Source organism: Ischnura elegans, chromosome 6 (assembly GCF_921293095.1).
Source record: "Ischnura elegans chromosome 6, ioIscEleg1.1, whole genome shotgun sequence".
Classification (NCBI taxonomy): Eukaryota; Metazoa; Arthropoda; class Insecta; order Odonata; family Coenagrionidae; genus Ischnura; species Ischnura elegans.
Window position 1 is genome coordinate 49124554 of NC_060251.1, and position 14120 is coordinate 49138673.

The following is a 14120-nucleotide window of genomic DNA, read 5'->3' on the forward strand; positions in this document are numbered from 1 at the left end:
ACTGTGTGAGGGGCTCTCTGGAGTGTGCTGTGAGTGGTGAGGCAGCTCCACAAAAAGAGTCGTTTATGGCATCACTAATTCAGAGGAGATGTTATCAGATAATTATTTTTCCCCAGGAAACCAAGACGAGTGAACCAGTGCAAGTTAAAAGAAGAAAGTATACATTGATGAACTCTTCAGATATCATGACGATATATCCTAAAATGATAGCACTTCTTTTTAACATCCATATATGCAGGGGATACTACCCTGCATGGACATATATAGTTATGTGGTATTTTAGGCCAGGATTAAATCTTCTTTACAATGCAATGTTAACAGTGAATAAGGTTAGATGGAGTAAATTCCACCTCACACAAACATCAACTCAAAATAATGAGTAACTCAAATGATTGGCATTAGTACCCACATTTCGAAGATGCCAGACTTCAAGCAAGTGAAGGCCCCATTGATGCCAGTCCATGAAAATAAAATGGAACAGATAAGAAGAGAGATTTCACTTTTTCCCGGCGTATGATGGCGGTGAATTCTTCTCGGGTTTCCATCCGGGTGAGCTCCATCTCCATTTGAAGGAAAAAGGTAGACACATGAAGAAGAGGGGAAACCGGTGGCCAACGCATACCTGCCGTACGTCTCTACGGTATCCGGCAAGATTTCGCGCATTCTTCATAAACACAACATACGGACAGTGCATCTGCCTCACAAAAAACTAAGACAAGTCTTAGTCCGTGCCAAAGACCCTGCAGGACTGAAATTGCCTGGTGTCTACAGCATACCATGCGAGTGTGGTGAGGAGTATATCGGTGAAACGGGAAGAACGATCGAGACCCGAATCAAAGAGCATAAGCGTCATCTCCGGCTGTGCCAACCATCGAAATCGGCGGTTGCGGAGCACGCCATCAATCTCGACCACGGAATTCGCTGGGAAGACACCAAAATGCTCTGCCACTCCAGCGGCTACTGGGATCGCCTCACCAAGGAGGCAATTGAAATACGACTCTCCAAGAAAAACTTCAACAGAGACGAGGGTTTCAACTTAAGTAAGGCATAGAACTTGATTTTGAAAGTGGCGGGAAAAGCGCACTCTTTCTCCGCCAATCAGAACGACCCAACATAACGACCGAGGATATATAAACCTGGCACTTTCCTACTGGCATCATCGGCCCTGATGACGATAGAAAAGGATTCTATCGAAACGTCGGCAGCGATGGAGATGGAGCTCACCCGGAGTGAAACCCGAGAAGAATTCACCGCCAGATAAGAAGAGACCTTGGACTGTCCATACCCTCAAGTATTCTGCGATTTTCTATCCATCTCAGTTAAACCAGACAAGATATTGCATTTTTATTAATTTGTTAATGCAGAGAAATAGAAAAAGTTGTCAAAGCAGACGTAGAGAATTAAAAGAAAACATCGATATATCTGCTAGGAACAAAAGACATTGAAATATATTTCTGGTTTGCATAAATGGGAGATCTACATCTATCTATCTCTATCTGATCTACCACAGAGCTGCAATCAAACCGAATGTAGTAAGAAAATTTAAAAACGCTGATGAGTGTTATTCAATAAGAAAGAGAAAATGAAGACCCTTCTCAAGAGTGGAATGGAAGTGACAGTGAAGAAAGTCTGCCTTTATTAGTTTGGAATGAGAATGAGGGGAATGTGATAGTGAATCATAACAATCCTCGGTGGAGTGGCATAGATAGTGTACCAAGGGATCACATGATTGGCTCAAATCTAAAGGAGAAAGATAGTATTGAGATAGAGGTAGGAAAGAGAATGTAAGAGAGGGTGCGCACTGAGAGAATCTAAAAGATTGAGGCATCTCTGAGTGGCAATTATTTACAAAGAAAGGGAACATATTGTGATCATTCTTTTTTGTTTTTCGGTATTTTTTATTTTGTGTGATGAGTAATTGTTCTTAGCTGTGTGGAAACGTGTTTTTAGTTGTTTGAAGTTGTTGATTGCAGTTGATTGTGAGTTTGTAACAGTTTGTAAAATCTATTAATCAGAATAAGTTCTAATTATAAGATATGATGACATGAAATAGTCCACATATTTGATACAAAATTATGACCCTCAGAAAACCAGGTGCCTCACAAAACTATTGCTAGTTAAGAGTGTACATACATTGATTGCCAAAATAAAAAGATAATGCAGAAATGCCGTAATATCATCTGGTCCAAATTATATAATGTGCTTAGCTAAAGACAAGATGTTTCCAATTAAAACTGGGTTAAAAGGCAGCTTGAATCGACGGAACGGGCAGAATGCTGAAAGAATAATTAGCCAATCCATGACTGATGACAGCAGGGTTGTGAGTAAGGGGTGAATTGAGAATGGCTGAAAGTCTTCGTTTAGACCACCCAGTCTGCAGATTCCATGCCCTTGCAAACCCAGCTTAAGACAAAATGTCGTTAGTCTGTTCCTCTGCTTACAAAGATATTTGATAAAGTTGTTATACATGGTAAAGTCCACGATCAATCCTGATTGTCAAGAGATTTCTTAACCAATAAATATAAAAATAAGAATTACGATCGAGGAAAAACGCATTTGAGAGAATTCAGAAATCTAAATCATCACTCGGAGATTATTAGTGAGAGAAGGTCCAAAACAAAAAGGTGGGCAGTAAGCATTTAAGCCAGGAGGGATATTAGATGGAATAGGTGCTGCTTGGGAGACGACCGCGTCGGAGATGGTAGGACCAAATGCTTATCGAGAAGGGATACGAACTACTTAGAGAAGGATAGGCAGTAGAACGATCTAAGTGGAGACGATTGAAAGAGCTAAACTTAGCCTTCGATATACACGTCCTGGGGGTAAAAGTAAGTAAATAAGACTCATCGGCCAATACCTGATCGATTTCTTTCTGCAGCGACTCGGCTTCTTCGTCTGTTATTTCCACTATACTTGATTTCAATTTAGCAGCCTCCTTCTCCTCCTCTTCCTTCAACCTCTGGGCCTTTTCTTTCTTCTTTCGTTCTTGCTCTTCCATTTCTCTTTTTTTCTCATTCTTCTTTTCGATGGCCAACTTTTGGTACTTCTTGAATTTTTCCATGACAAGCTGCGAAGAAACATGACATCAAAGGTGAAAAATGGCGACAAGAAAGGCTTTAAGGGATAAAATGAAAAATGTAATCGTAAATTTACCTTTTGGGCAGCCCCTTCCTCAGCACCGGTGTAGAAATCAGTCTTCCGGGCCAAGAAACTGAAGATGGTGTCCAAGAGCTGTCACATAACAGAAACACATGTTAGAGGGAATAAGGTTTAGGGCTAGTGATATTTATCCAAATTTTGATCTTAAGTCGATATTCACCTCTTGAACACCACCCTCATGCTGCTGGGCCATCGCCAAAAACATTCCATCAAATTGTTCTGGATCATTCGCCGTCATTTTCGGTTTCTTCGAAGCGCCTGAAATGTGTGACCACTGAATACCTCGTGTTTTCGATACTCAATTTGGTAAACTACAATAATTCGTGCCTCTACCGTTAGAGGGCGTAAATCTTTACCGGCACTTTCAAATGCAGCTCCGGCGGACTCGAGCAAGTTTTTCTTTCCTTATCTGTTTATAATTATGAAAGATGAGTGACCAAAATAATCGGTCTAATTTTAGTTTGAAATTTCTTGAAAACTTGGGAATACGCTGGATATCAAGGGAAAATAACCGATTTTTACCCCCGATCCCGATTTACTTGATCGTTTACATAGCCACCTTTAGTATACTCAAAACCTGGTAGATGGCAGTTGCTCTTTAGCTCAAGCAGCTCAAGATTCAAGTGATTCTATTAGGAGAACCTTCTGGAACTTTTCGAAGTTCTGGATTTTTTATAGAAAAGATGAAAAATTAATACTATTAATAATGATTCTAACCCAACATCTTTTAATGCGCTAATTTTATTTGAAACGCATTCTCAGGATTTCCCACTTCGGTGAAATATTACTGCTGGTCGGTATACAACTTCAAATACCATCGCACAAAGTTACCTTGGCAGTTTTGCAGAGGGCCATTAGCAATCATAAGCCACAGTGGCGTAACTATGGGGGGATGAGGGTATAGATCCCCCCCCCCCGAAGCCACAGAGAAACTTTTTTTTAACTATTGTGTAGCTTTCATATATAATAACTGCATATGCTTGAAGTTAAATTTTAAGTGCCAAAATTATTTAAAATGTATTTCCAGGCATGCCATTTTTCAAAAAATTTCCCGGACCCCCTTGCCTGGGGGGTGGGTCGCCCCCTGAGGCCACCCTGTCCCCCCCCCCCCTCTCCCCAAAGCACATTCCTAGTTACGCCACTGATTATAGTCACTTTGACCTTTTAAAAAACTCACCAATAAAACATTCTAAACCCAAAGATATAAATTCTCAATTAAGCATTCATAGAGCACCCCTTATCACAGGAAAAGCTCGTCAATTTAATTATGATGAAGAACATTCAGAATGGTTTCCAAATACCTGTGGTTTCCTTATTTAATTACCCTTTTAACATTAATGCTCACGTTCAAAATATGCTTATGATAATGTGTTCCTATAATGGTCCATTTAGATGTTCACCCTAGATGATACAGCTCCGCAACATTCAGATTAAAGCTTCAGAGATGTATGTATACGCCGGCAATTATTTCCATAATTCTTCAGTACCATCAGAATTCTCCTTAAACATAAAAATAATTATGTACATTCAAATGATAAGAATAATTTTGAACATTATTGATGCTCAAGAACATGATGTGAGCGCAGTTTAAAATAACTCACTTAAATGTAAAAGTTTAGTTAATAACTTACCACCTGGGCCACACAAGCAAAGTTTCTCTATCTCAGCAAAAGTGTGGCTCCATTCTCTGCTATCTTTCCTTATTCTAGTCTTTAACATTCTCTCCTATCCATTGTATATGAAAATTATTATCCCTGGTGGATGATAAAATTGCAGCTACCCCACTCATGCCATTTGGATTAGCTAGTCTAATTGGCTCTTCTTTTGCTTATCCTATCTTTTGTTCAATTTTTCTCTGAGTGTCTAGGTTAGTCCATAGGTAACAGGCTCCTCAGGAGGCAATAGTGAACAAATCGGAACGATAGGCGGAATTTTGGGAAGTTTGTGACATGGGAATTAGTCCAGGAAATGAAGCATTTTGGCTTGCAATTTTTTCAAACAGAATCGATTTTCTTGAAATTTTCACAATAAGTAGGGAATATACCAAGAATCAAAATCTATATCATGCCGACGGGCGCTTTTACCCTGGGGGTGGAAAATTTTAATTATATTTTCACCACAGAAATTGATAGAAAGATAAATTCTAAGAATAAAATGTTCCTATCATTTTTTGCATAAAATTGATATTTTTAGAGTTATTTGCGATTGAAAGTAAGTTTTTTGACGAAAAAATCAACGATTTTAATCAAATATAGGCAAATAACTTGAAAAGCATTAATTTGATTAGGAAATTGTCAATTAAAAAACTCTAGCTTGTAAAAAATTAAATAAAAATCTTATTTTATATTTCCTTTATGACCAATTCGGATGGAACTACAACTTTTTCATAGTTATCTTTTGTTTATCATACGCTAAATTTGAAAGATTCAATACCAAATAGCGGGAAAAATGTATATTTCGAGGAAAACTTATGCAATCTGTTTGAAAGTATTAAAAAAAACTTTCTTAAAATGGGAAAAAAAAATTTATCATGAAATTTGAGCGAGTTGTGATTAAAAATAAGATCAGTCCCTACTTTTTTCTACGAAAAAATCAGTGAAAACAACTCCTTCTAACCACACTAGTGTAAATTGATCAATGCCCTTCAGAATTTCTCTTTCTTTAAGTATTGTTAATTGATCCTAAAAGTTTATTTAATTTACAATTCTAAATTTTGAAAAAATTGGAGGTAAAAGTGAAAAGCCATGTTCTACAATTTTGTTAAAAATGTTCTTTTTTTTTTCAAAGTAACTCCAATAAACTGGAGATATGAAAAAATGCAAGAGTAATAAATTGTATAAGCTTCTTTATTTTCAAATAATTTTGTGTTTTTAAATTTTCTGTACAATAAATATTTGGTGAGATATTGATAATTAAAATCTCTATTTACAAGGGAGCTCCACCTTATTTAAACCCTTTCAAAATTAAGGACTCGTAAAAAATTCAATTCTCATGACCTCGTAGTCAATAAAAACCCTACAAAATAATATTTAAATGAACTTTCTGTCATAAAAAATAAAGGAGCTATGTTTGAAATACCAATCAAATTTATTTTCGAAAAATTCGAAATCCACAATTCAGAGCATAACATTCCTCATAACCAGTATATACTTTGTCTGCTTTACGTTCGAAGCTAACGATACACTCAAATTTGCTACAAAGTAAACACACATACCCATAAGATGTATATATACATACGCATGTGTGAGTATGTGTGCTCTCGCTCACAGTGACCTGTGTGCATGCATGTGGTGGGAAGACTAGAAGCCATACAGTCTCAGTTTGATAGTGTTTCATGTAGTTTCTACATAAATGTACATTTATTTGTTTATGTTACCATGATGAAATTTGTTCTGTTTATCCTATTGTTATATCTTTTCTGTGCTATGATTAAAATCATGAGAGAAAAAAGTGAATACATAATAAAAGGAGTAAGAAAGTGAATAAGAAGATACATTGTGATAAATAATTTATATTTTTAGGCTAAATAATTTCTTTTTACATTAACCCCCAATAAGGGTTGATTATTATGGGTTGAAGCACCTTAAAATTATTTTCCAAACATAAAAAAATAATTATACAAATAGTTTAAACTAAATTTTACCCGTATTTAGCTTTAAAATATAATTTTATAAGTTTTGGCTTTTAGGGGTAGTTTTCACCCCTAAAAAATAAAAAGCGCCCTTCAGCATAATATAGATTTTGAAGTAGGGGGTATAATTAGTCTAATCCCAAATTTTTGTGCAAATCGATTCAGTTTGAAAAAATTGCAAGGTTTTGCACTTTTATGAGCTTCATTTCCTGGACTAAATGGGAAATGGCATGCAAGGAAAAATGGACGAAGAGAGAAAAGGAAATGAGAATGCTCTCCACATGCTAGGTGAGGAGAGGAAGCTGCTAGAATAGATTATAGAGGGGATAGACCCCCTCCCAAAGCCTCAGAGAAAAAAAAATTCAGAACCATTGTCTAGTTTTGCTATATACATATGTAATAACGGCATCTGCTTAAAGTTAAATATTAACACCTTTTTCCGAACTGATGGCGGCTGACCTTGAGCGTACTCAAAACCCACCCACTCTTTTAGCCAATCACAGAAGAGTGACAGGAGAAAGTGTTAGAGGCCGCAGTCTCTCTCCGACTTCAGTGCAGCACAGATCGCTCTCCAGTTTGCAGTGTTTCCAATCTGAATCTGTGGAGATCGCGCAGCATTCGTCCGCCGCCCCCGAAAGTACAAAGGCTGGCAACGTCTGTTGTCCGGATGGAGGGGAAAGGAGAGGTGGAAGGGGCAGTGCTTCTGATTGGCTGCTTGCTATTTTCCACCCAGTCGCCATCGGTTCGGAAAAAGGGTATCAGTACCAAAATGATGTAAAATGTATATCCAGGCATGTCATTTCTTTAAAAATTTCCTGAACCCAACGTTGCCTGGGGCGGTCACCACCTCAGACCATCTCATCCTCCAGAAGCATATTCCTAGTTATGCCACTGATAAGAAGGCTGAAGTTATCAATGAAGCATGTGAAAATGATGATGAGGATGATGAAAAATAGTGATGCTGGAATAGATATTGAGATAAGAGCAAGAGCCAAATCATGATGGTTCCCATATTAGAAAGCTGGTGCTGGTCCACTCATCAGCATTGGATTGGATTTCTTTTATCCTTAACTTACCGTTTCTTCAGATTTGATCTCTGAAACACAGTGGAAGTTGCCAAGATTGATATTTTTGTTTATAATAAAAGGGTATTCAGCGTATACCATAGTGTTTTCATTCCAACTTCGGCCATCCCTTAAGCCACTACTGTTGGCTATACTTAAGGTTTAAGAATAGAATGAGGAGTAATATGCTTCATATTGAACTGAAGAACAAAATTCACAGAGGGAAGGGAACAAGTTTGAGTGAGTTGATCCATGATAACCTACAATCACTGATAAAATACATTATCATGTTACTCAAACCCAAAAAATTGGTCCTAATGGCCTTAATGGTCAGGAGATAAGACCTTGCCTGCTACTCCTGAGATCACTGGTTTCAAATCCTAAATCCTTTAGCCATACAACGCACAGAAGCTTGTGTTTGTCCACATCATTATTTGCTAGAGAAGATTACCTGTGTGCTGAATTCTCAGGGTTAAATAAGTAACTAATAAATAATAAAAATAATAATAGAAGAGTTAAGACGGCTATCAACAAAGCATGGGATGTTCAAATGTCAAATATCTACCTCAAAGTAGGAGGACAAGGAAATATAATTTAGTTTAATTCAAGACTTCCTAGATTTTGCAGAAGAGGGACCACTCTGCTTGCCACATTTTCTGCTGGTATTGAAAATTAACTTCATTTGCATAAATGGAGTTTTGTTAATAAAAGGTAGATTGCAGACTTAGTTCCATGTACAACATCAAGGAAAAAGTTTAACATACTTATTGCCACTTTTCCTCACGGATACCACTATTAGGTTATAGAATATTGTGTGCACAAGAAATAACTTATTTCTCTTTGCATGATGCCCCCTCTTCCCAATATAACCTTCCCACCCCAATTTCAACAGCTTCCCTTTTTTTTGAAAGAAAATTTAGGTACACAGCAAGCATCGATGATTTTTATGGCTCAGAACATAAACTTACTCTCAGAAAAACAACTTTACAACTTAGCCAGCCTGTGGCGGTGGGGCCCTTGCCTTCCAAACCAAAGGTCACAGGTTTGAGTCCTGCCTTGGTAGGTTGCCCCATATAGTTGCCCCCGATGTTTGTGATCGACCTATGTTAGATCTTGTTAAATTCCCTTGTTGTACACTGCTTTCTGGGATTTGAAGATGAATTTTTTTTAAATTCACATCACATGGTCATTTTTGTCACTTTCCATTATTTTTTCTGTCCCTTCGCTGTGCTTACTTACAAGTTTACAACTCTCATTCTGTACAAGTCAAAACACAGCCTTGCATTCGCTCCTTGCCTTAGCTCTTGACTACCAAGATGACATTACTATTGAAAGAAAATGGATCAACCTGAATGATCACAAGGCAATAGGAATCCCCATTACAGAACCATTTCCAAAAACTAAAGGTAAAAGTGTCTCATTTTTTCATAGTTAATCATGCTGTCACTAACTAAGGGCAGAAAGAATGATTGAGCAACATCTCCACTTCATGCAAGGAGGCACACTGACTGGTTGATTTTCATTTACATACAGTAAACTCTTGATTTTACGAAGCAGGATTTTACGAAGTTTTCGATTATACGAAGTGATATTGCGGTCCCGGTGAAAAGCCTATGCTAAATACATGGCGCTATTCGATTATACGAAGTTTCGATTATACGAAATTTTTTGAATTTACGAACCTCGGCTCGGTCCCTAGGAACAAATGGCATTCGTTTATACGAACTACGGCGAAAAATTTGTCAACAAAACTAGTTACGCCGGCGTAAGTAGCTAAAAAATCAGCGCTTCCAACTGTGGTCCATCAAAAGTGCGAAATCGTAAATGATAATGCAACTTTGGAGAGAAATGGGTCGCCAAAAACCTCACTGTGGGAATTTAGGGGGAGTAGGAGTTCAGTTAAAATATCGCGGCTGACATTATGCCCCTATTTACGTGCCTGTTCGTAAGCATAGCATCGACAATAATTCGTAGTTTAACATGTCAGGAAGGTCGCGCGGAGTATTTCGTACACCCCTAATTAACCCTTTGCACTTCTGTGAACGTACTTCGAAGACTACTTGACTACTTTTCGCCGACGCACTTCGAAGGGTCCCTAATCCGGGACCCTTTCCTCGACGAGCTTACCCTCGCTGGCCCCTGAAACTGGGCTATTTTTTAATGCATTACCTGACGCAACCCTGGGTTTCAAAGGGCAAAGGTGCCGTGGGGGGAAAAAGAGTAAAGTGCGTGTTACTGTGGGGCTGTGCGTCAACCAAACGGGCACGGACAAAATAAGTCCGTTGTCATTGGGAAATTTGAAAGGCCACGGTGCTTAAAACATGTAAAATTGGAAGCCCTCCCCGTTTTTTACCATGCAAATAAAAACAGCTGGATGACCCGAGAAATTTTCCAGCAAACGGTTATACGTCTACAGAGAAAAATTGCTGGAGAGAACAGCAAAATTGTTTTAATAATGGATAATGCCACCGTTCATAAATACGTGGAAGATCTAAAATTGGCTAATGTTCGAGTCCTCTTTTTACCCCCGAACTCGACTATCAAGTCCCAGCCCTTGGACCAAGGCATTATCCAAGATTTTAAAGTCCTGTACCGGAAGAAGCTTGAGCGGCATTACTTGCGATGGATCGGTATGTATACATTCATCTATTTTGCTCATGTGCGTTTGGATATCGATTTAGATATTTTTATTCATGATTATCATTCTTTCAAATCTATTTGCTACATTTATAAATGGGAACAGAAATTAATAACATCCCGAAATGGACGTTGATACATGCAATCCGCGCCATAATATCTTTTCGTGTATATATTGGCCTTTGTGAATGAACAACTTAAATATCTTAAGTATTGGGCTCTATTTACCGCCAATTTATATTTCAGGCTTCTCGTAATGAAGACGCACTTCCAAGTCTAACCATGAACTTTCTTCTCACGCGCTTCCCCGTTCTCCCATGCTGGGGTTCTGTCTTTCAAAAGCCTTTGTCCCTTCCCTCCTGCCGCCTTTGGCTGATCTTGCTGACACCCACCTTACGCATCCCAAACCCCTCCTTCCCCAGCATTTCCCATTCACTCCCTCCCTAAGGTGACTGAGCTTGTGTGCGTCGCAAAAAAATACGGCCCCCAAAAGTAGACTGAGGCAGAGCTGAAGGCCATTTCCCCACCCTTCTTTGTCCTGCCCCCTTCACCAGTCCTTGTGATGACCACACTTCTTCCCTCAGGCAATCCCCATCCCACTCTTATTCACCCCACCCACTGGGAACGTTCCCCGATTGTGGAGAAGGGCATGGTTCATCTTTACCTGCAACGGGGGGAAGTTATTAACCGGAGAGAGGCGGAAGAAGTATCTTTCACTATCGGGAAAATGGTGCCGCATTGTCTCTCTTCTTCTCAGCTGACTTTTCAATTGAAATTATTTTCTTTGCTCTTTCCACACTATATTTATTTACGATTATGGCGCGACTATTTTTTACTGCTAAAACTAAGAAAATCTTTTCTCTATGTCAATGATCCTTTGCATAACTTTCAATATGGCGGAGAAAGGAACACGAAAACTAAATGAGGTGACGGTACAGGTTTTTGCGTGTCATTTTTTGGGAATTCACGCTAGTGAACCAATACTTAACCACGTTGAGAAATGATAAAACGTCTCTTGTAGGAAAACAATCAATGTGGATAATAACGTTTCTATCTATCTTTCTCCGATACTGTAAGATGTTTCTCTTGTCGTTTTCCGGTTGGAACCTTGCTCCTGTCGGCATAAAAGGAGAGAAACATACTATATGAACAGGTCACCTCACACCCGGTATGAAGAATACAGTCCTGATGAAGAATTAAGTCTTCTATGGCAACGTCTGCGAAGATGATGGAACACAGTAGTCGGACGGAGAACTCAAACAGAATTTACTTCAAATATTCGCCAGAAGATAATCACATCCTACGTTATTTATGATCGTAATTGAATCTCAGTGAAAATAGAGTACATTCTGCTGAAAATACGAAGTAACTCGAAATATTAACTTACGAAGGTTATTTTGGAAACGGGCTAAGACCCTTGTTTTTCTTTTTTTCTCGTCACTGAGCGATAGAGGGCGACATAAATGGCGGTTAGGCCGGCTGCCGCTAAAATTCCGTGGGTGTCAGAAACAAATATGTATCTATCTTTTGCATACTTAATAGTAGCTATTGACTCCTAACCACAAATTTATTACTGTAAATTCTTATAATAAACATTGCAATTCATTATTTGATTACGTTTTCTAAACTGGTCGGGAATTTCTTTAGCGATCGTTGATGTTGAAGTATGAACAAGAAATGGGAATTTTATGGTGGTATATATAATTATTTAACGATTTTTCACATCATAAATCGATAGAAAAAAGCCTTTTCTATGAATTATACCGAGAATAACCACCGAAAACATTTAAATAAGACCACTAAAGACAAAAAACGCCGGAAGAAACAAAAGCGAATATTTTTTTCGTGACTTATGAAAAAGGTTTGAATTTACGAAACTCGATTTTACGAAGTGCCAATTTTCCGGTCCCACTGACTTCGTAAAATCAAGAGTTTACTGTAATTACATTAACTACATTGATCCCTGCAATATGGTGACAGTGGAAAAATTATTTACTCCACGTACAAAAGAATAATTCCTCTCAGGGCATGGCATATGCTTAAATAAAGCGAAGACATAAATAATCCTGACTTTAAGCAGTTACTTATAACACATTTAAAAAGCTGAACTTTTCTTTTGTGCAGTTCAAGCTGACTCTTCTTTGGCAATTGCAATGTGACCAATGCGAACAATGTGACAAGAACGCAGAAGAGAGAACCGGAGGTAAGAAATGAAACAGAACTGTAAAAGTTAGAGCCCACCCATCTCTATGATTTATGATATGAATAGTGATTAAATATTAAGTATCACCAAGTGTATTCACAACAAATACAAAATACAAAAAATCTAGATATATTCAGTTCTTCATAAAACCATCTCTATTGATTTGAATCAAGTTCAGAAAAAAAGATCGAATCACCATTTTCTATTTGAATTTTTACTTATTTAAATAAATTACATTTAATTTAAATTATGCTTTCAATCCTCCTGTGTGTCACTAGCATAAGCTCAGCTAATCCTATGATAAGATGAAGGAAGATGTAACAGAAGAGAGGCCAAAAATGAAATAAATAAATTAAAATAAATCATCAATTCCAAGGAATAACTCATCCTAGGATGTATTTATTTTTTTATGAACAATACACTCAATTATGAAGTTATCGTCAATTCAAGAATGAAATTAAAAAAATTACTGTAAAACTTCAAAAATACTTTCTACGACAGATATTAAAATATGATAGTAATCACAGAATAGCCTTTTTTGCAGTTAAGACTTACTTATTCGAATATCCAGGGTAGAAAAATAAACTATATCAAAGAAAGTAAAACTTTTGTTCACCTTTATCTGATACCAAGATAGAAGTAATTGAAAATGGAGTACTAAGCTACAGTAAACATATATTCAACGGAGATTTGAATTATTTGATATAGTTCACATTTCTAATAGTAAATGTACAATAATAAAAGATATAAACAATACCATCATAGAGCAATACAAAAAAACATCCATTCGTCACCTTGAAGTTATTAGAAAGCACCAACTACGATCACTTGTCAACACTTGTATATCAAAATAAAAATATTTAGTTTACATTAACATATTAAGATTGTAATCAATCTCAAATCAACCATTAAACCATGACATTTTAAAACATCATGAGTATTTAACTGGTCAAAAATAAAAAAATCTTTCAACAGCAGCAGAAACTATCAACAGCTGAATGGATGAGCTTGCCATTTCAGCAGACCTTTCATTACAAAAAAGCAGCGATGCTCGTTATCAAATAGTTCAATGACTATTTATAAAAATATTTTGTATTGTAATGGATGAGAATTCCTTGCAAGATGAGAACAAAAATGTTTACGCTCAAATCTACTTTAAAGTAGGAAACTCATCAGGCATTCTTGTGAATTTTCGACATATTGGGCAGACACTCTCTTTGCTCAACCACTTGCGTATGCACTGAAAATAAAACGAAATTTTCATCAACAACTCAAAATATTGAACATAAATTTATTCATAAATAAATTATTAAATTTATACTAGGTGTTAGGCCCAGGAAACCAAAGGTCCATGGCTCGATTTCCGGTATAGGGGAATTTTTTCTCATGGCAATTCTTGTATATTTCACTGCCGTTCACATGGCAG

At 37.4% G+C, this 14120-nt stretch overlaps 2 protein-coding genes across 5 annotated transcripts in view; both read right to left on the reverse strand.

Annotated features, from left to right (window-relative positions):
• The window catches only part of LOC124160621 (nuclear migration protein nudC), a 184100-nt gene extending 180608 nt beyond the window's left edge, over positions 1 to 3492 (reverse strand). Inside the window, exons 1-3 of the mRNA XM_046536517.1 lie at positions 3320 to 3492; positions 3154 to 3231; positions 2858 to 3067 (exon numbers count right to left, since the gene is read on the reverse strand). Coding sequence (XP_046392473.1) covers positions 2858 to 3067; positions 3154 to 3231; positions 3320 to 3397 — 366 coding nt within the window. The 5' untranslated portion in view covers positions 3398 to 3492. The remainder of the gene's footprint in view (positions 1 to 2857; positions 3068 to 3153; positions 3232 to 3319) is intronic.
• Positions 3493 to 13046: 9554 nt separating this feature from the next.
• The window catches only part of LOC124160623, a 151322-nt gene continuing 150248 nt past the window's right edge, over positions 13047 to 14120 (reverse strand). For all 4 annotated transcript variants that reach the window (XM_046536521.1, XM_046536519.1, XM_046536523.1 and 1 more), the window contains one exon: positions 13047 to 13934. In XM_046536521.1, the coding sequence (XP_046392477.1) occupies positions 13845 to 13934 (90 nt within the window). In that variant the 3' untranslated portion in view covers positions 13047 to 13844. The remainder of the gene's footprint in view (positions 13935 to 14120) is intronic.